Source organism: Lipotes vexillifer, unplaced genomic scaffold (assembly GCF_000442215.2).
Source record: "Lipotes vexillifer unplaced genomic scaffold, Lipotes_vexillifer_v1.1 scaffold1008, whole genome shotgun sequence".
Classification (NCBI taxonomy): domain Eukaryota; kingdom Metazoa; phylum Chordata; class Mammalia; order Artiodactyla; family Lipotidae; genus Lipotes; species Lipotes vexillifer.
In genome coordinates, this window is record NW_006772616.1 from 3,919,912 (window position 1) to 3,942,887 (window position 22,976).

Consider the following 22,976-nt stretch of genomic DNA (forward strand, 5'->3'; position numbering starts at 1 on the left):
TCCCTGGGCAAAAGATTGGCGGTTCCGTTTCTAGAGAAGATAAAATAGATTATTTCTGGACTATAGGAATCCAGGCACAGTGGTGGGCATCATGTTGAAACATGAGGTTCAATCTAAAACTTAAGTATGAATGCTGAGACCACAGACCTTTCCTCCCATATAGCTCTCAGAACCTTGCAAGGAAAATTATGTCTTCCAAACAGGGGTTTGGAAGAAATATCTTTGGGGATTTAAGGACACTGACATCAGGAGTTTCCCCATTAAGGTGGCCCAGCCAGAGCTTCCTACGCTGAAGCATACAGCTGACAAGTTCCCTCCACATACTTCCAAACTCCTCTTAAATCTTAATGGAAATCCAGACATCACTAGATATTTGGAGAAACCCTCTACTAGGAAAGACAGAGGTCAAGACAAATAAAGAGAAAAACATCAATATAGAGAACATCATCTGTGAAGGATGAATGAAACTTCTAAAAAAATTATCATCAGTGTTCTCAGAGAAATAAAAGAAGGTATTACATGAAGAAGCATAGGATTCTATTTTAAAAATGAAACATTTAGAGGATTTTAGAAACCTCATAAATTCAAACTGTGGTAGTAGAAATGGACAAATCAATAGAAGAATTGGGAGAAAAAGGTTTTTATTCAGAAAAAGTAGAATAAAAAAACAATAAAAACCAATGATGTGGAGGACAGCAATACAATGTTTAGAAAATTAGAGGATAGATCAAACATCTAAAGAACAGGAGCTCTGGGAAGAGAACATAGAACACAAAGGATAGGAAATCAACAGTGAAACTAATTCAAGAAAATTTCGGGACTTCCCTGGTGGTCCAGTGGGTAAGATGCCACGCTTCCAGTGCAGGACACCCGGGTTCGATCGCTAGTCAGGGAACTAGATCCTGCACGCATGCCACAACTAAAAAGCCTGCAGGCCTCAGTGAAGATCCCGAGTACTGCAGCTAAATTCTCTTCCAGGGTAAGAAGTCAGTAGATGAGGCATATGTGACATAATGAGAAATATAAATTTGGTCTCTGGTCCCGGTTCCTGACACAGAGTTCCTAAAACCCTTGTAATTTCTTGAATAATGGGTGTGATAGAGGCATCTTACACAGAGCTTCTTAGTCCCTTGGGATTTCCTGGTTAGTAGGCATGTCTTTTTTTTCTAATGAGGTGACTCTTGGTGGGCTTCTGGATGGGGGCCGGTCACTAGAAAGACCAAGCCATGATTGGAACTTTCAGCCCTACTCCCCATCCTCTAGGAGGGGAGAGGGAGACTGTAGATTGAGTTAATGATTGATCATGCCTACGTGATGAAGCCTCCATTAAAATCTGTAAACGATGAGGTCCAGAGAGATTTTGGATTGGTGAACACATCCATGTGCTGGGAGGGTGGTGCAAACTTTATGGAGACAGAAGCTCCTGGGCTCAGGACCCTTCTGGACCTCACCCTACGTAGTCAGTGTTATAATTGAATTGTAGGACACCCAGTTGGTGTCTGGAGTGTTGGCGAATTGGTTGGTGTGGGGAAGAGCCCCACACATTTGGTGCCAGAAGTTGTGAGTTCAGAGAACTGTTTTTCTTTTAGCGTGTTATTTAGAGATGTGGAGGTACATACCCAAAGAATCAGTTTAAAGAATTGGAATTGGTTGTTTTTGGTGAGAGAGGGAAATGTGGTGGGAGATGTTGAGGACGTTTTTTATGTATTTGTTCATATGTCTGTTTGTCTCTCTATCTACATTAAATTATTTACCAAGCCTTTGTTAACAGTTCAACCCTTGTGTTTCTCAAACACTAGAAAATTACTCACTGGTAACTCTTGAAATCAGTTTAGTGGCTAATGATCAGCTCTTTAAAAAATTAAATAACTAAAGTAGTATCGAATAAGGGACATGCGTTACTATAGTAAGGACAAATATGTTTTTGAAAATGTTTCTGTTTTATATATTTATGTGTGCACGTACTACTAGTATCAGGATATAAATAAATTTCTTACTGTGGGGTGGAGTTGAAAACAGCGTGAGAAATGAGGGTTTAAGACAGGTCTTCAGGACATACCACTGAAAGGAGAGATCTGAATGGTTGGTGGTCAGTGGCCAGGCAGTGACTGTCACACTAGTACATTCTGGAATCTTCAGTTTCATGATTTCATCAACTCTTCACTTTTTGAGGAATGTACTGATTGGTACCATTTTTTCCTAACAAGGAAACTGAAGTTGAGGGAAGTTAAATCATTTTCCTGGAGTAAATCTTAGAGCCTGGATTGGAGCCCAAGTTTCTCCCATAGTCTAGTCTTTCTGCCCTGCTTCTTGGAGTTTCTAAATGCCAGAATTTTCTCCTGTATTTGTAGAAAAGATTCCCAAAATTTTCCAAAATACCTCCTTTGGAAGATTCCCTGGAACCTTCCATCCTTATCTGTTAAATGGGTATAAAAATAGTACACATGTCTTTGTTCACACTCACTTGTTCAGTGAAGCTATTGTATTTAAAATTGCTCCCCTCCCTCGCTTTAATTTTTCCTCTATGCTACTATCTTTAAAGTTAGACTACTACATACTTTACTTATTCGTTTTATTTTGGGGTTTCTCTCACTAGCGTGTAAGCCCCATCATGGGAAAGGTCTTTGGTCTCCAACAAGTAGAGTAGTGCACTGCACATATTAGCAGAAGGCGCTCAGTAAAACTATTGGGATGTTTGGATGAGAAGGAAGGAGGGGAAGGAAGGAGGGAAGGATGGGAAAGAGGGAGGGAGGATGGACATCGGATGCATGAACGAATGGACTTACAATAAGGGCTTTACCAAGTTCATCAAAGGGTCTTAGAGAGGATTTGAAGATTTAACACTTATAACTTGCTAGACTTGAACCCAGTATATATTCAGTACACGTTAGCTGGATTTGATTCTCAAATACAAGGAAAATGAAAACATTTGTTGAAAACCAGTCCAATTCGAGGGAAGAGCTACAGTTCCTTGTGACCCAATGATCCTGTTTCCAGCAACTCCCTAGCAGAGAGCACGTTCTCTGGGAAGGAATCATCTGACTAAGAAACTGGTCTCTCTGCTTTAAATGACAGTTGCCAGGGCTAACAGGATGTCTACAGCCTGCAGGAGAAGATAGTGTGTACTTGCTGGCCGGGATTGCAACACCTGATAAGAGGAGGAAGCAAGCCAAAGGGATGGCAGCAGATGGACGATCTGAGAGAGCCATTATCTCAGAGCATGCCAGAGAAACCAGACACCTTCAGTAACGCAAGGCCTGTGGAAAACGTCCTGCACGCAGTTATAACAGCTGACCCAACAGCTGAGATGATGAAATCAAAGACCAAACACAAGCTTGACGAGCCAGACTTTTAGGAGAAGCGTCCCGAACAAAGCCATCATTGATTTGCCCAACTCAGAGGCAATCTGAATCTTGTTTGCACGGAGATCAGAGATTAAACTGATCAGAAGAGTCTACTTTGTTGATGGGAACATGTGTGAATGTAGTAGCCAGGACATGGGTACAATCTGCTCTTTGTTAAAACTTCACAAAAATGAGTATGTAAGTTATATGTCATTCCACAAGAGGGCACAATAGAAGCAAAAATAAAAATTGATGTAATTTTTTTCTCCTGGGCCACTGCATTTTAAGCTAGCAATTTAGTGACCCTTAAAAATCTCAAAACAGTTTAAGTGGTGAGTCACTATTTAATCAAGAGTGGATATTTATTTTTGTACAAGTTCCCAATGGAACAGGGAAGAAAACACTATATGGGGATGATACATTTCAAGCGTTCATAATTCTCTCCCCTGCCTTAAACTATTTTAACATTTTATAAAGGATATTTGAGAATATATAGAATCAAACAGAAAGTTCTTTGTTCTCTGCACATCCAAAGCAAAAGGGAAATATCTCAAAGTAGAACATTAGAAAGTATGTATAGAGTGAATCCATTGGTATTTTTAAAAATCCAAAAGTGTGTGTTGGTGGGAACATAAATTGGTGTCGCCACTATGGAAAACAGTATGGAGGTTCATTAAAAACTAAAAATAGAGTTACCATATGATCCAGGAATCCCAGTCCTCGGCATATATCTGGAGAAGAGTCTAATTCAAAAAGATACATGCACCCCAATGTTCATAGCAGCACTATTTACAATAGCCAAGACGTGGAAGCAACCTCAGTGTCCATTGCCAGATGAATAGATAAAGAAAATGTGATACATATATACAATGGAATATTACTTAGCCATAAAAAAGAATGAAATAATGCCATTTGCAGCAACATGGATAGACCTAGAGATTATCATACTAAATGAAGTAAGTCAGAGAAAGGCAAATAAATGATAGCACCTGTATGTGGAATCTAAAAAATGATACAGATGAACTTATTTACAAAACAGAGACAGACTCACAGACATAGAAAACCAACTTATGGTTACCAAAGGAGAAAAGGGTGGGGAGGGATAAATTAGGAGTTTGGGATTAGGAGATACAAACTACTATATGTAAAATAGGTAAACAACAACATCCTACTATATATAGCACAGGAAACTATATTCAATATTTTGTAATAAACTATAATGGAAAAGAATATGAAAAAGAATATATATGTGTATATTTGAATCACTGTGCTGTACACCAATAAAACACAACATTGTAAATCAACTGTACCTCAATTTTAAAAAATCCAAAAGTATGTGCATTTGTGTGTGTGTATATATACACACAAACATTCATATACACAAACATTCATTCAGGAATACTTATTCAGCTCCAACTCTGTGACTGGCCCTAGAAATATGACTGTGAACAAGTTATCCAAATTTCCTGCTTTCATGGAGCTTACATCCTAGTCAGGGAAGAATGACAAAAACAAAGTTCATTTCAGGTAGTAATAAGAATAATGGGGAAAAATTAAAGTGTTTAGAGAGTGATGGGGAGTGGGGCTCTCTGAGGAGTTAACAGTTGAGATCTGAATTCCTGGCCCTGCAAAGGTCACATATATAGATAAATGTGTAGAAACTGCCTGGGGTGATATTCACTGAATCGTTATGGTTAGTTAATGCAAAAAAGAGGAGAGAGGGTTGCAGGGGCATGGAGTGATGGTGTGGTGGGGATAGGCAGAAAAAGAAAAATTTGAATTTCTTATTCTGTGGATTGCTAAATTGTCCATACTTTTATAACACACAAGCATGAATTTGTATATTGTATAATTTAGACAATTTTTTAAAATGGCAAAACAGTCAGAAAAAAAAAAAGAGCCTCAAAGCTTTTCGTAATGTATAGAAACTTTTTGTTCACATTTGCAGATACATACAGGCATGCCAGAATTACAGAAGGTGCTGCCCTCTTTCTGGCCAGGTGTTCTGGTTCCGGGTACATTTACATTAATACAAACAGTGAATGTGGCAATGATAACAGAGAAAAGGATGATGGTACTGATCTATTTATTTGTCTCCCTGCCATCTGCGTCCCTTCCTTCCTGCATGCCACTCCTGGATTCTTGGTTTCTGAATGATATTCTCATGTGGATTCTCAGCCCAGAGCCTTCCCAGAGTCTCTGTAGGATCAAGTCGCACCCCCTCAGCCTGGTGTTCAGGGCCCTTTGCGTTCTGACCGAGTGCACCTATTAACTTTTCAGCCTTATTCCAAATCATGAATTCCCATTCCAGCCAGACTGCTCTGCCATTGTCTTTCCAAGACGCTGTGTGTATTACCCCCCTGCAGACTGTTGCTTGGGGACCACGCCTCTCCACTCTTCCACCTCCAGCCTCACTTATTAAAATCATGCCCAGTAATTCAAAACTCAGCCCAATACCCTGATAATCTAAGCTCAAAATTTTCTGTTTCTTTAACAGATTATTTTTCAAAGGCACATACAGGCTCGTGAGATCAGGTATCAATGTGAATTCATGGTTTTTCTAAATAGATAGCTAGGTAGTTAACTAGATAGATAGAGATATGTATGTATACCTTGGGTAGTATACATACATGTATTTCCTAGAGATCCACTAAGAGAGGCTAGAAACAGTGACACCCCAGTAGCAATGAGCATACCCTGCACCCAAATCTTGGTTTCTAAATTCCATCCTCCAATAAAAGGAACCAGGGCTCCTTGTAGAACTTGTTGATTCTAGAACAGAGGGCAGGGAAAGTGCAAGACGAGCCTGGAGTGTCTTGTGGTGCTAGAAAGTAAGGATGTGGAAAAAAAGGGAGGGCGTGCATATTGAAAGCGCACAGGAGCCAATCTGAAAGAGCTCCAAATGACCAAAGTTGAAACAGCTTGAGCAACAAAATAAATAATTAAAAATAATAAAAATAAATAAAAATAAATTATAAAAATAATTTAAAATAATTATTTATTTTAAAATATATATCAAATTTTAACCCCCAAATAAAATAATTTTCATAAGTCCATACTACTACAAATAAATAACTGAACAAATAATTGGATGGGGAGAAATGACAGCTCTTTCTTAACAGAAGAATTCAATTAATACATGTAGAAAGAAATGAGGGAAATAGAAAATCACCATTAGAATACTACAGTACTAATTACTGCAGGTAAGATCTGCCAGTGAATACTATAATTAGGGCGTGTAAGTCTAACCAGAAACTGGATATTTTCATGGTTTCAAAGTGTCTCCTTTACAATATTTAGTAATTACCAAGGAGAAATAGTAAGTTTACTGTGAAGAATACTGATAGACAGAACCTTAGCCAGCCAAGGGATCAAGGGTCACGTCACCAGTAACATACTGATATATCAACATCACGTATACCCAGAGACGGGCACACACAGAGAAAGGACCTCTGTAGTATTTTTTCTTGACAGTGCATACCCTCAGTCTAATCATTGAGAAAACACCCAAATTGAGAGACTTTGTACAAAATAGCTGACCAGTATTCTTCAAAGCTGTCAAGCTTGTGAATAGACAAGGAAAGACTGAAGAACTGTCACAGACTGGAGAAAAGTAAGTACTCCTAACAGCTCAAGGCACTGTGAGACACCAATTGGATTTTGGAACAGAAAGAAGACATTAGTGGAAAAACTGGTAAAATCAGAGTAATTCTGTGGTTCATTTCTTAGTCTTAACAAATGTCGGGCGCTTACGTGAGATATTAACACAGGAGAAGCTCAGTGAAGAGTACATGGGAGCTCTCTGGAGTTTTTTGCAACTCTTCCGTAAATCTGAAATGATCTCAAAATAAAAAATTTAAAAAACACACGCATACATACATACAGGCACATTCCAGGGGTCCAGGTCAGACCTAAGAATTCAGAAGCTGGCGGCAGGGCCTAGGAATCTGCATTTCAACCCAGCTTCTTAAATGAGTCTCATGTACGCTGAGGTTTAAGAACAAGTGCTCTAGCACTAGTCACATCCATCATTCCCGTTGTGAACAAGCACAATTACTGCTTTGTGGTGGATGAAAAACAACGTGGAAGAGCGCAAGGAGTGTGAGCTTGGGTGTCAGAGAGCCCTGGTTTCATCCAGGTGCTGCCACTTACTAGTGCTAACCTTAGGTAAGTTATTTAAGCTCACCTATTAATTGAGAGTAATAATACCACTCTGGCAGGGTTGTTGAGGCCCTGGAAACAATGTACTATGTATAGGAAATGTACTATGTGTAGGAAATGGTAAGAAAACAAACAAAAAAAGACGTGTTTCTTTTTTACTTCCTCTTGAAACTTGTCCTTTCCTCCTCTCTGTTTCCACTTCCTGCTTTAACCCTCTTTGAATATTTTTTCCTTCTCCTAATTATCACTAACATCATTTAACAAAGATTCCCTCCTCTGGAATTCAGTCCTACTTGAATCTAAATGGCGTTTTTGTCTTTGCTTCTGTTCTGTCCTTTGCCTCCTGCAGCTCCCTTTCCATTCCTTTAGTTTTTAGGGTCTTTTAAAAATGCTAGCGAGGAACCTAAGTGTCCATCAGCAGATGAAGGGATAAAAAAGATGTGGCACATATACACAATGGAATATTACTCAGCCATAAAAAGAAACGAAATTGAGTTATTTGTAGTGAGGTGGATGGACCTAGAGTCTGTCATACAGAGTGAAGTAAGTCAGAAAGAGAAAAACAAATACTGTATGCTAACACATGTATATGGAATCTAAGGGGAAAAAAATGTCATGAAGAACCTAGGGGTAAGACGGGAATAAAGACACAGACCTACTAGAGAATGGACTTGAGGACACGGGGAGGGGGAAGGGTAAGCTGTGACAAAGTGAGAGAGTGGCATGGACTTATATATACTACCAAATGTAAAATAGATAGCTAGTGGGAAGCAGCTGCATAGCACAGGGAGATCAGCTTGGTGCTTTGTGACCACCTAGAGGGGTGGGATAGGGAGGGTGGGAGGGAGGGAGATGCAAGAGGGAAGAGATATGGGAACATATGTATATGTATAACTGATTCACTTTGTTATAAAGCAGAAACTAACACACCATTGTAAAGCAATTATACTCCAGTAAAGATGTTAAAAAAAAAAAAATGTTAGCGAGGTAAGGAAATGGGATGATATACATACGAAGTGACTTAGCTGTGCCATCAGCAGAGGTCTGGAGGATGACGCACTGGACCACACCAGCAAAAGAATGATACTCAGCATGGTAGGTGTTATGTTGGTTTTCTCTTCAGGAACTTAGGTCTTCTATTCTTCAACTATTCACAGACCTTCTTATTTCTCAGGACCTGTCCTTTCTTCTGCAATCAGCCTTGAAACATATTTAAAGTTACAATGTTTCTGAGACAGTTCAGCAGTTGAATTCCTTACTTTGTGTAAATATTTATTGGATGCCTAATATAGCTACTAGGCATTGCGTTAGGCAGATAAACTTTTAGGAGTTAACTAGACCCAGAAGGTCCCTGTCTTCATGGAACTTCTGTTGTAATTGGAGGAGGCAAGCAACAGACAAGAAAATAATTTAACAAAAGGCCACTGGTTGTGGACAGAGGTATGTAGAGTGGTGTGATGGGGAGCCTGGAGGGAGAGAGGAAGGAGTCTCTTGGGTAAGCCTTTCTGAGGAGGTCACACCTGAGCTCAGATCTGCAGCATGAGTTAGAGCTGGGCATTCGAGAATGGTAACTGCAAAGCTCTGCCTGACATCCGGGAAGCTGTTGGTAGCACTTCACTCACAGGCTGGGGAAGATGCTTATCCTAAATCACAGGAGCTCCCTAGAGCTTAATCTCCAGACCCAAGGAAGGGGGGAGAAATGTGAAGTTACTGCTAATTGATTTACATCAACAGATACAATTTGGGGACATCATTAATTTTCACCCTAATCATAGTTTTGATACTTTAGGCAATTATCTAAAATGAGGACTCACAAACAATGAAACTGAATAAAGCATCAGGGCTGCACAACTATTTCATAAATGATAGTGTTTTTCAGCAAATTTGAGCACAGTATCTTCATCACCTTGGGTGCATTGAATTTCCGGAATGAAGTGAGAATGAACATTCCAAAAGATGGTTCCATTGTTAAATGAGATCGTTTCTACTTTATGTTTTCTTTCTGAAAGGGGGAAACTAACTGTGTTCGTTTCTATCTAAAGAAAGACTTAAGAGCATCTCCGACAGAGGAAACCCTGGCTGTAGGCAGGAAGAGAAGTAGGAGCTCGTTAACTTCCTATTAAGTCCATTTTCCTCCTCACCTTCTGCTGACTTTGACAGTAACTGAGCCATAATGGAAAGTTGTGCTAGGAGGTGAAGAAAGATCACCACTGATAGGAACTCGGTCCCCTGTAGGGACAGAGTGTGTCCATCCTGCAGAGCCTTTTAGGGACCATGGTTCATGTGTAATGAAAGCACAGTGAAAAGTCTTGAAGGGGTTTAAAGATGAAAGTGGCATCCTCTAAGTTTTTTTAAAAAGCCCTCTGGATCTTTCATAACGATAAGGCTCAGTCCATCAGGAAGGTGTATCTACCCTAAATGAGTATGCACCTAACAACAGAGCTTCCAAATCTACAAAGCAAAACCATGCTTAGAGAAATAGACAAATCCACAATCAGAGTGAGAGACTTCAACACTCCTCTTTTGATAATTGTCTGTTAGTGTGAAAATAAATGATGGCTCGCAAATTGTATCTGTTTTTTGTGTGTTTGTTTGTTTTTGGCTGTGCCACGTGGCTTGTGGGATCTCAGTTCCCCACCCAGGGATTGAACCCAGGCCATGGCAGTGAACACCCGGAATCCTAAACACTAGGCCACTCTCCCAAATCATATCTGTTGATGTTAATGAATTTGCAGTAACTTCATATTTCTCCCCTCTTTCTTTGTGTCTGAAGATAAAACTCCATAGAGCTCCTGTGGTTATAATAAGCAAACAGAAAATCAGTTAGCACTTAGAAATCCTTGACAACACTATCAACCAACTGACCTAATTGGCAGCTACAGAATTTACAGAATGCTCCACCCAACAACTGCAGAATAATAAACTTTCAACATTGACCAAGATAGACCATATGTGGGCCATAAAACAAGTCTCAGTGAATTTGAGAGGATTGAAATCATGCAGAGTGTGCTCCCTGACTACAAGGAAATTAGATGAGAAATGAATAATAAAAAGATATCTGGAAAATCCCAAATATCTGGAAATTAAACAACCACCCTTGTAAATAACCCATGGGTCAAAGAAGAAATGACACTGGAGATTAAAAATCCCTCTGGCCGCTCTGTGAGGAATAGATTGAAGGGGAAATTGTGTACACAGGGAGGCCAGTGAATGGACCCTTCCAGAATTCTAGGGGAGCTGTAACGGTGCCTTGAACTCAGGGTAAGGCAGTGGAAAGGGAGAGAAATGGGCAGATTCAGATGTATTTTGGAGGAAGAGCATATGGGACTTGCTGAGGATTGGACGTGGGCAATGGGGATAGGAGAGGAATCATCAGACCTCAGGGTTTCTGGTTCATGTCATTTCACATCTCCCCACGGCTCTTAGGATCACGTCCAGATTTGTCAGCATAGCTCCTGATCGGGCCCCTGCCCCCTTGGACAGCCTAATCTCTCCCCACCCCTGGCTCCTGGCTCTCCCACTGTAAGCTCCAGCCCCACCAACCAATTTGCTGTCCTCCCTGCTGTGTTGCTCCCTCCTGGTCTCTGGGCCTTTTCACATGCTGTTCTATTTATCTTCAGTACTCTTTTTTTTTTTTTTTTTTTTTTTTTTTTTTGCGGTCCGCGGGCCTCTCACCGCTGCGGCCTCTCCCGTTGCGGAGCACAGGCTCCAGACGCGCAGGCTCAGCAGCCATGGCTCACGGGCCCAGCTGCTCCACGGCATGTGGGATCTTCCCGGACTGGGGCACGAACCTGTGTCCCCTGCATCGGCAGGCGGACTCTCAACCACTGCGCCACCAGGGAAGCCCTGTCTTCAGTACTCTTTGCTCTGCTCTTCACTTGCCTATCTCTCAGCTTAGTTGTCACTTCTGTCCTTTTTTCACTCCAGAATGGTTTAGTAGCCCTGCCAAGTGCTTCTGTGCTACTCCTACCATTAGCCACATCTTATTTTGCTTTGCCTCTTATCTGTCTCCCCCACTAAAGCTCTTTGAGAACAGAGCACATGCCTCGTTCTTTTACTACTACCACTACTGCAGCCAGTTACTGGGCTATGCATCAAGGAACTAGCCATCCTGAGAGTGAGCCCATAAGAATGTCACATAGCATTTATTGAGTCCTTACTGTGTGTATGTCAGGGGCTTCACATGCATTATCTCATTTAATCATCCCGGCAGCACTCTGAAGTGAGTGACCAGTCCCATCTACAAGATGAGGAAACAGGGAGTTCCCTGGTGTTCCAGTGGTTAAGACTCCGTGCTTCCACTGCAGGTGGCACGGGTTCGATCCCTGGTTGGGGAACTAAGATCCTGCATGCCGCACAGCACAGCCAAAAAAAAAAAGATGAGGAAACTAAGGCTTAGAAGGCTTACAGCAGCTTGCCCAAGACCACAGTTTGTAGTGGAAACAGAATCCAAACACAAATGGTTAGATTTCAAACCCCGAACTTTCAACCACAAAGTTGTACTGTCAAAGTCAGAACAAGGTTGCAGCAAAATGAACTTGAAAGAGAGCCAGTGGCCCCTGATAATCTTGTTGCCTGTGGCCAGAGGCAGCTGCCAGGATTGGGCTGGTGAACGGAGCCAGAGCAGCATTGTATACAAATAGCTATTGTCTGTCCTCTATTTGCCCTTCTCTAAGAAAACAGAGGCCTCATTTCTAGTGCTAATTTCCATAAGGGAATTAGAATGGCTAATTTTATATCCTTTCGGTAAATATTCCTCTGCCCATTATAAAGTGGCCACAGTGATCCTCTCCAAATTAATACCACCAGTAATTGCTGCAGAATTAGCCTCTGGAGACGCAATGTTATAAGAAGAGTGGAGTTTTTCTTCTGGTCTTTTATTTTTTCAGATAAAGAGTAAAAAGCCCTGGTGCTCTTGTTTTCAGTCGAGGTAATATGTGGATTCTGATATTAGAAATGTTGGAAAACTTCAACTTTTCTCAGCTTGACTTTGTTTATATAAAAGACACTTTGTGGTCGACACATGCTTTGAAGTGCTGTGAGCATTGATGTGCATGGTAACTAATTACACGTGAGTTTTAAAAGAAAAAACACGGAGACTTCTTATAGTAGCAACACCGCTATTTATTGAGTACTTACTACGTGCCAGCCACTGTACCGAGTTCCCTGTGTGTGTTTTATTTCACTGGATGTTAGTGACAACCCAAAGACCGGGGACGTGGTGGAGGTCTTGCTTTCCACTTTTTATGCATGGGGAACTGAGGAACTTGTCCAGAGTCACAGGGCACATGATGCCAGGATTTGAACTCAGGAATGCCAGACTCAGTATTCCTAAGGACTATCATCTATTCTGTCTCTGAGATGTACCATTAGGGCTACTTTTGTGTGTCAGTTTTGAAATATGATCTACCTACCAAAAAGAGCCCACCAAAACACTGTATGCTTAGTTTACCACGCTCACACCTGTGTAACCACTGCTGTGGTCAGGAACTAGAGAAATCGACCATCGCCCCAGAAATCCACTATCAATGCATCCCTTCCTAGGACCACTACAATTTTCTTTATATTTCAGGAAGGGCAGGTGCAGAGGAGGAGGGAGGGAGCGAGGCTTTAGCATCTGCCAATTCCAGTACATATGTGCCAGGACCAGGCAGGTAACTCGGGAATGACACACATCAGGTGCAATCTCAGTTAAAGGCGATTCCATCATACCTGTTGCTCAGGTTAAAATCCATGGAGTTGCCCTTGACTTTTCTCTTACTCTCACATTCCACTTCCAATCTGTTGTGGAAATCCTGTTGGCTCCATTTCAAACTGTGTTATGGATTCAGCCACTTCTCACTCCCTGGGTTGTTACCACCTGAGCCAAGCCGCCGTCGCATCTCACTTGAATTATTAAAATAGCATCCTGACTGGTCTCCCCGCTTCCCCTGTGTGCCCCAATTGTCTTTTCTCCGTGTAGCATCCAAAGTGATCCTTAATCTAAGTCAGACCATGCCACTCCTCTGGTAAAAGCCCTTCAATGGCTTCCATCTCACTGACAGTGAAAGGACAAGTTCTTTCAAAGGCAAACAAAGCCCTAAGTGAAGTGACCAGCCCCCGCTCTGCTCCATCCTCATCCCTGGCTCTTCATTGCTCACTGTGGTCCAGCCGCCCTGGCTCCCTGCTGTTCTAAGAGTGGTCCAGCCTCCGCTATTTGTACTTGCCCTCTTTCTTCTCAGTGAGTCCTTCCCAATGTCCCTAATTAAAATTGCAAGCCCCTTCCTACCTGGGACCCCCGCCCCTCTCCCTGCTTTATTTTTAACCAGCTTCTATACTGTATAATCAATATATTTATCTTGCTTATTATTTCATGATGGAATGCCTCCATCCTGCAGGGTTTTTTAGTTTTCCTTTTCCAGACCTTTTTTCAAGTCTTTTTGTTTTCTTTTTTGTTTTGATGAAAGATGGTTAACACTTTTATTTTATTGAAGAAAGTGATGATAACGTTAACAATAGTATTGATTTAAGACTGAGAAAAAAATTAATCAAGTTAGTGAGTTTGAATTTAGGGACTAGATGTCTGCATAACCCTTAATTGATTGAAACATTAATATTAATACAGTTTTATTTAGGCCTTGTTAGATAATCAGCCGTAAAGAGAAATCTGTTCTCTTTCACATGGGTTGAAATAGCTTTCTGGTCCTCTTATTCTCTAATTCTAAATTAGCTTTTTAGTGAAACAATGTGCAGTCTGTCATTTCCTTAAACACATTCTAGAAAGTGACTTTACCGTGTTGCAACTTTATTAGCTCCAAATCCAGCAATTGTTAGCATTATTTGACACATTAACTTGGACAGAACACTTTTCTGTGCATTAGTTTTCCTTCCCAGTAAAATAGGATTGGCAGGATGTTGAGTTCTATGGGTGGTCTTGAACATCAAAATTGTATTTACATGTGATAAGTAACTTGTATCATGATTGTATAATTTACTATTACTTTTGTAGAGAGTTTGCCTTTCTTCCACAGTACTCTGGAGTTGTGATTTAAAAAAAAAAAAAAAACAACTCAGCAGGCTAGTGCTAATCTGTGGCAAAGTTTTTACCTGTCCATGGTTAAATAAGAAAAAATAAGTATAGTGTGGTAGATGTTTGTTTAAGTTTGTGTATTCATTTTAAAGAATTCATCCTAATTCTGGAATTAGGAGCTTTAAACTGTTAAGACGGATGTCTTCTTTTATGACATGGTAGATGATCATTATTTTTTTAATTTCATTTTATTGATTTGTAAATTCTATTCCTCTAGTAGATGAGGAAGGAAAGATAAATCCTGCAGTTAATCATGTAAGTTTTGAAATTATTCAAGACTGAAATCTCCATGATGCCTGTACCGTACAGTGCCTGTGTTCATCAGTTTTAAATATTAGGATCTCAATGGAGTGGTGTCTTAACTTGCCATAACAAAATACCGTAACTGGATGGCTTAAACCACAGAAATTTATTTTCTTAGAGTTCTGGAGGCTAGAAGTCTGAGATTAGGGTGCTGACATGGTTGGGTTCTGGTGAGGACACTCTCCCTGGCATGCAGACTGCTGCCTTCTCACTATGTTCTAATGTGGCAGAGAGAGAGAGAGAGAGAGAGAGAGAGAGAGAGAGAGAGAGAGAGAGAGAGCAAGCTGTCTGGTGTCTCTTTTAATGAGGACATGAATCCCATCTTGAGGGTTCCACCGTCAGGACCTCATCTAACCCCAGTTAATTCCCAAAGACCCCATCTCCAAATACCCTCACATTGGGGAGTTAGGGCTTCAACATATGCATTTTGTAAAGACACATTCAGTCCATAACAAGTGTTGTTGTGGTTTTAGGATGATGATCCTTCTTTGGTTAAGCTACCTCTAAATTGGGGGAACAATGGCAAAACAAGGCAAATAACTCTATTACTAACTATGACTTTAAAGTCTCAAACCCCAGGGCAAAATTCTGGTAAACTAAGCATATAGCATAGCAAAACTGATTCACTTAAGGTGGCTGGCTTGAACGATCTACAACAGAGGTTGACAAACCACAGCCTTTGAGTAAAGAATGGCTTTTACGTTTCAGATGGTTGAAAAAAATCAAAAGAAAAAGGCTTTGTGACATCCGAAGATTCAACGAAATTCCAATGTCATTGTCTCTGAATAGTTTTATTGGAACCACCCATGCTCATTTGTTTATACATTGTCCTTGGCTGCTTTTATGCTAACAGCAGTTAAGTAGCTACAACAGAGCCTAAAATATTTACTCTCTGGCCCTTTAGAAAAAAACATTTGCCAATCCTTGCAGACAAAGCTGGCCAATGACTTGTTTTGCCTCTTTCCAAGTCTAAATCTTGGCTGAAAATACTATTTCAAAAAGATGCAGAGCCATATCCGTCAACACTAAAAGAAATGGATCCAGAGACAGAGTATTTACCCTAAAGCCTGGCATGAGCTCATCTACGCATTGTCCACTTCAAGTAGTCTAATGCTAGCCCTAGCTTTTCCAAGAAAAAACTGAGAAAGACAGACGGCCTTACTGGAGGATGGAGAAGAAGAAAGCCACAGTCGTTTGCTAATGTTTTCATTCCTTGCGACGTTCAACCCTTACCAGATATAATCCAGGGTCCTGGAATTGGACCAATCTGAATCAGGATGGATCTTCCTTTGAGTCTCTACCCTTTGACTGACCCTTATCCCTGAAGTCCAAGGAGAAGGGAGGAATGGAAGCTAAGAGTGGGACCCTTTCTAGCGTTAACATTAATCAACAAAATCATTGGCAGTGTTGACTTATCAGGCCACTTCCTTTGTTTCTTGTTTTCTCCCTCCTCACCCAATACACACAAAGGTGATTTTAAAGGATGTGGACTCCCTTCTCTACGTGGACACCGATGTTCTCTTTCTGAGACCTGTTGATGACATCTGGAAGCTTCTGAGGCAATTTAATTCCACGCAGCTTGCAGCCATGGCCCCCGAGCATGAAATCCCCAAGATCGGCTGGTACAGCCGCTTTGCTCGGCACCCTTTCTATGGCTCTGCGGGAGTTAACTCAGGAGTCATGCTGATGAACTTAACTCGGATAAGAAGTGCCCAGTTCAAGGTAAGGAAGTATGTTATACTTCCTTGTTTAAATATCTGGATTTTGCCTCCTCAACAGTGACGTTCCAGGAGTGTCAGTGTATTGATTTTGGAAGTAGCTGGCTTGCAGGTGAGAATGGAAGAAGCCGGGGAAGAGAAAAGTATTTGCAGAGTTATGGAATATTTGTTGGCTTAGGAAAATTCCAGGTGATTATGGGATTTAAACTGCTCAGCAGAGTTACCATTGGGGAATATTATGTTGCATTTCTGAATTCCATGTTTAAACACTCTGTGTATCCCAGGCTTCAAAAACCCTGGAAAACTTTCTGGAGTTACCCTAGGGATATATTTATGTAAATGTACAGAGATAAACGTACTAGGCTGTTCGTGGCCTTGTCTTTTATCCTAGCATAAAACTGGTAGAACCTAAGTGAACATCAGTAGAGAACAAGTCAAAAAAATTATCCTCCTATTAAAAAGAATTAGATCAAATCTATAAGTGAGATAAGAGCTCTAAAAAATATTAAGTGAAAAAATTAAAATGCAACAGAGCATGATGCCATAGAGGTGATTCCTTTTATGCCTTAGAAACTTCCAGAAGAATATCTAAGAGACTGGTCATTAATTGTGGATACATCTAGGGAAAGTGGGAATGGGAATTGCAGGAGGCAGGAGGAAAAATATTTTTACTTTTTACATCTTTGTGTGCTGGTTGAATATTTAGTCTGAATATGTTGCTTTTGTCTTAAAAGTAAATAATTTTTAAAAAAATTTTTATTGGAGTGTAGCTGATTTACTATGTTGTGTTAGTTTCAGATGTACAGCAAAGTGAATCAGTTATACATATATGTATATCCACTCTTTTTCAGATTCTTTTCCCGTATAGGCCATTACAGAATACTGAGTAGAGTTCCCTGTGGTCTGCAGTAGGTCTTTGTTGGTTATCTATCTTATATACACTAGTGTGTGTATGTTCATCCCAAGCTCCTGATTTATGCCTCCGCCACATGGGGCATGATTTTCTGAGCAGAAGCCATAGGCCCAACTGCCAGTTTCTGGTCCATCTACCATCCATGTGTACACCTGTAATCGCCAGCCCTAGTTCTGCTTTGTCCTATGCCTTGAGGCCAACAGATCCCCTCCTCTGCTGATTTCATTTTCATTCTGGGGAGCGGGGCAGTGAAGGGGAAAACCCGTCCCTGTACATTGATTCTCAGCGGATGAGATGTATTTGCCGTGCCTTAGCCACTCTGATGGTTTTCTCTTTTCCAGAACAGCATGATTCCAACAGGCTTGGCTTGGGAGGACATGCTATACCCTCTGTACCAGAAGTACAAGAATGCCATCACGTGGGGAGACCAGGACTTATTAAATATTATTTTTTATTTCAACCCAGGTAGGTTCTCTTTCAAGAATGCAGTTCTCGGAGGATTCCGCCCACCTCGCCCCACAGAGCACATTCCAGCCTAGGCTGCATTGGCGAAGCCTGAATTGTGCCTGTGCCCCCTGCAAAGGGTGCCTTTTCATCGCCCACCCCACCCCCTCCCCGGGGTCTCCCGCGGGCGGTCCTCGCGCTGCTGACACAAAAGGCCAAATGTTGAAACCCCCAACACTGGGCTCCGTTCTTCAAGAATATCTTTTAGGTTTTGCCACGCCATTCTTCCAAGAAGTACAGGCAAAATCAATGGGCAGCACAGAACTAAATGAAAACCTTATAATCTAGGCACAAGGCCCGCCATAGCCTGAACAATTGCTAGATTGAAGGGAATTGATGCTTGGGATCCTTACAATAAAGTGACTTGTTCAAGGTTAAAAGGGTCTAGGAGGACTTGGATTCCCACATCCCTCTTTCTTTTCACCTAGGGCTAAAGAAATTCGTCTTATATTGTTAAGTCAGTGTTTGGGTAGTTGGGGAAGGAAAGGAGATGTAAATTTCTGGTCTGTGTTTTTGTATTGACACCTAAAGCTAAAAATTTTCCTTCTTTTCTTTCATCTTTGCTACAACCTTATTTAATGGTATTAAAACCAAAAGCATGTTTTCTGTTTGAGAAAGATCTCTAGGGAAAAAGAGCACCCCAACCTCCTCAGGCCTCTCCTGTGTCTTTAAAAATCCTGAACTAGAGACTCCTGTTTATAAAGACTTCTGTGTATGTACCTTTTTTGTTGTTTTTTAACAAAATTCTGAAATAAAACCTAATCTCACATGCCCTCGGATCAAAAAGTAGCAAATCCTGGAAAAGAAAACAAGCAGGTTGATATGGAACGGGGTGCATTTCTGGCAGAGTCCCAATACTAATTCATTTGATGAAGGGGATGTGTTGGCTGTTCGTTTGTGGCATGTTTTAATCCATTTCACTTTGATAGCAACAGGGATCAACGGAGATTTGAAAGTCTGCCCCTCCTTTTTCTTCTGAAGCGGATTTCATTTTTTTTTCTAGGTGTAGTTATACTGAGTAGGACTCTTAGCTACAAATAAAAGGTCCCTGGAGCTAGTCTAAGCACAAAGGATACTTTTTTTTATTAAGCACACTGATGTCCTGTAGAAACCTAAGGCAGAAAGGCCAGCAGGCTGGGCCCAGGACGTAAAGCAGGAGAGGAAAAAGGATGAGGAACCCCGGTTGGACTTTCCTTCTCCTGGTGAGACTGCGTATTCCTCTTTGAAGGTTCTCATTCTGTGCTCAAAGCAAAGTACCAAGGTTTCATGCTCCACGTCCAGCCATATGGAAAGACTAACTTCATCCCAGTTCCAAATTCCTGGGGGAGCAATCACATGTTGGCAGTGTGGGTCCCCTAGGCCAGGAGCGTGGAGCTAAGGAATCATGGCTGACGTTGATTATTTACTGAGTGTCAGGTGCTCTTCTGAGCATTTTCTTATTTAATCCTCACAACAACCCTGAGAATAGAATCCCCATTTTATAGACAAAGGTACCAGGGGCAAGGGAGTTAAATAACTTGTGGTATAGCTAATGAGTGCCAGAGCAGGGGCACAAACCCAGGCCACTCCAACTCTGGCCCCGTGTATTTGGGGGTGAGGGGAAGGTCCCAGAGAAGGGGGGATTCTAGAGAGCTGGGCAGGTTTCCCCAAATGTGTCTCTCTCTCCTGCATTATTTCTGCCCTTTAAATATTGCATTTTTTCCTCTGTGTTGTGTGGCTTAAACTCTCTTGCATAAGCCTATCTGTCCATATTCCCAAACTGAGGAATTCAAAACATTTGCATAGTTGCCTCCCCAGAAATCCTCTTAGCCTGTTGCAGATTATTTGAGGACGTGATCAGTGAGTAAATAACACTCAAAGACGGTCGCAAGCAGCTCTGCCATTAGATGCGAGCCCCTTGTTTTTAATTAGGGCTGAAAACCAGCTGAGTTTAATGGCATCACACTGCCCATCTTAGGTCCACTGAGTACAAGGACATTATAAAATAATTATGAAGTTGTTCTGAATCTTGGGTCTGAGCAGTAGCTAGTAAATAACCGAGCTTCCTAACTTTAGATCAATGAGTATTAGGTAATCACTTGATTGTTCTTTGTATGGCCTGCCTTTGATCTTGCATACTTTATCCAGGTACTTTATCAAACATGAGCTCTTTGACCTGAAATCCAGTGATATCCATCACATTGAAAGGTTTTTCTTTGTTTATATTGATTGGGAGCATTTTCTATAAACCAGAACTAACTATATTTGAAAAAAAAAAAAAAGTGTGTCACTTTTATCCCTGGAAAGGAGAGAGGGAAAATTGGCCATGACTCAGGAGATAAACATGCTTATTGTTATGATTCTTTGGGTTGCCATTGGCGAAGCAATACAAACAAAACCCAAGCCCATATCTAGGATGTTTTTATTATTATAGCCTCTCGTAGCCAATCCCATCGCTTTTAAAATGTGTTTAAAAGCCATTATCTTAAAAATGTTTTAAAACTCTTGCTATAATTAGATAGTAAATGCCTGTGGGTGTGTAATTGCCAGTGCTGGGTACTAGACTGACTCACAAGAAGACAGCTGAAGCCCATGGGGGACATTCAGGTAGCTCATCCCACAGGACATTTCCTGGCAGGTGAGCCAAGGCAGGTTCTTCAAGGGGTGAAAGACTGAACTCACATATTTACAGGTGAATTTGAGTCAAGAGCAGACTTCTGTAGAAAGGATAGATTTGACAAGGGCTAAAAGAGAAGCCTATGTAGAAAGATATGCTTGGATTCATGCGCTTAGGTTGCAGGGAATACAACTTAACTCAGACCAGCTAAGTAAAGGTCTAGGTGCCAGTCCCATGAACACATGGGTCAGATTATGCCAGGCCTCATGAGAACCATCTCTGGGCGGCTGCTCAGGATCAAAGCTCATTCCTTCATCCCTCAGAGTCCTCATGGTGTATGTTTTGTTGCTTCTCTTCATGCCCATCTGATTCCATTCCATCTGTCCAGCAATAATGTCTGCTTGTACATGGCCCAACCCCAAGTCAGCACAACCTTACAAGCCCATGCCAATGATGATGGGTTGTCTAGGTTTCTTAATTCAGATTCTTGAAGGTAAGAGAGAGGGGGGGATGGGGGGTTGGCCTGTCCCAGCCTATTAACTGATTCCCAGCCCAGCTATGAACTGGTTCTCTTTCGATGGGGAGACCACCCTTGATCTGGTCATCAGGGGCCAGGAGAGCAAGATCCCATGGCATTTTCCTCTCTCAAACATGAACACCAAGGTCTGTCCCTTCTTTCAAAGCAATTTCTAGAAAAGTGGGGGTGGCCAGGGGAAGAAATGAAACCAGCCAAGTATAGATGACATGGGCATCCAGCCAGACGAGAAGCGCTAGGGCTCTATCCATGAAGAGAGAGAAGAGCTGAAACGCGCATGGAATGTACATAGATCGTCCATGAGTTGAATGTGATACTAGGGAGTCGAGAGGGTTTGCTGGGGCCACAGAGAGCAGGACACACAGTCACATGGAACAGGCCTCTTCAGAGGCCCTGTCAGGCCTTGCTCTCATCCTGCCTGGGTGTGCAACCACACTATATACTCACCTCACCAAAAGCTTCCAGCAGCTGGTAGTTGTGAATGTGTTTGGGGGTGGACAGGCCCAATTATTTGGTTTTAGGACTGTCCTGGAAAACTGGAAACATGAAGGAAACAAATGAGGGGTTGAGAGAGCCACTGTCAAGGCTGGGGAGAGAGGGTTCCATCTTTAAATTGTGTGATCAGAGACATCTTCTTGGAGGAATGAATCGCCCTTTTCTGGAACAAGGTACATTCTGGAAGAAGGTAGGAGAGGAGGCTGGGCAAGCTCAGTTCCAGAATGAGACATTAAAAAACAAAGCAGAACAAACAAAACGCTATGAGTCGTGCAAACAGCCTCCGTTCTGTTGATAATAGTGTAGCAAGTAAGTAGCAAGCCGATTCCACCAGGAAGTTAAAATGATCAGACATAAACTATTCCATAATCTTAGAGACCCCAAGAGTGGGAAATGATCAGAAATGTAAGGAGCAATCAATTCACACAGTACTTTGCAAGTAGTTCGGAGGCTCTGGAAATAAACATAGACTCCGGAAAAGGATCGCTAAGGGATTTCAGACTCATAAATAATCAATTAATGAGCTGCTTTATCTACATAAAATGGAGAGGAAAAATAGCAAAGACCCAGGGTTTGAAGAGAGATTGGCTTGAAAAAAATTTTTTTAATAAATTGCTGTGTTTTGAGGCTTTGGAATTTAAAAACCGTTCACTGTATTATTTCCTCAGCAGCAGAAAAAAAAAATAACCTGCACATTTCACCATGCTGTCATTTTTAAACATTAGATTTTGACAGCCATGATAATCTTGCTTAAACTAGATTCGTTTCGGTATAGTTATTCATCGTGTGCCAAATAACCATCATTAATCCACGCTACGTGTTCATCAGCTGCTCTACAGAGGTTTTCCATCTTCAGCCCAGCCCAGGGTGCTGGTGTAGCCTCTCTGCTCCTCCTTGCCCCCATGGAGAAGGAGATTTCGCAATGTAACCCACGCCAAATGTATCTGTGAATGAAAAGGCACATCTGTTATTTTCACCTGTGCACGTTTTTTTTTTTTTTTTTTTGGAGTATAATTGCTTTACAATGTCGTGTTGCTTTCTGCTGTACAGTGAAGTGAATCAGCTGTATGTATACAGACATCCCCCAGCCTTGGACCTCCCTCCCCCGCCCATCCCACCCATCTAGGTCATTACAGAGCACGGAGCTGAGCTCCCTGTGCTATACGGCAGGTTCCCACTAGCTAGCTATTTCTACACGTCCGTTGTCTACGTCTGCGGCTCTCTTCCTGCCCTGCAAATAGGTTCATCTACACGTCCACCTGTGCACTCTTGATTGCCCTTTCTTTTAGTAACAGCACGCAGTTCTCTCAGGGGAATTACTCCCCCCCCCCCCCCCCT

The 22,976-nt window shown here is 41.5% G+C and overlaps 1 protein-coding gene across 1 annotated transcript in view; it reads left to right on the forward strand.

Annotated features, from left to right (window-relative positions):
- GXYLT2 (glucoside xylosyltransferase 2) overlaps positions 1-22,976 on the forward strand; it is a 76,796-nt gene that overhangs the window by 43,240 nt on the left and 10,580 nt on the right. Inside the window, exons 4-5 of the mRNA XM_007447668.1 lie at positions 16,348-16,599; positions 17,850-17,973. Of these exons, the coding sequence (XP_007447730.1) occupies positions 16,348-16,599; positions 17,850-17,973 (376 nt within the window). The remainder of the gene's footprint in view (positions 1-16,347; positions 16,600-17,849; positions 17,974-22,976) is intronic.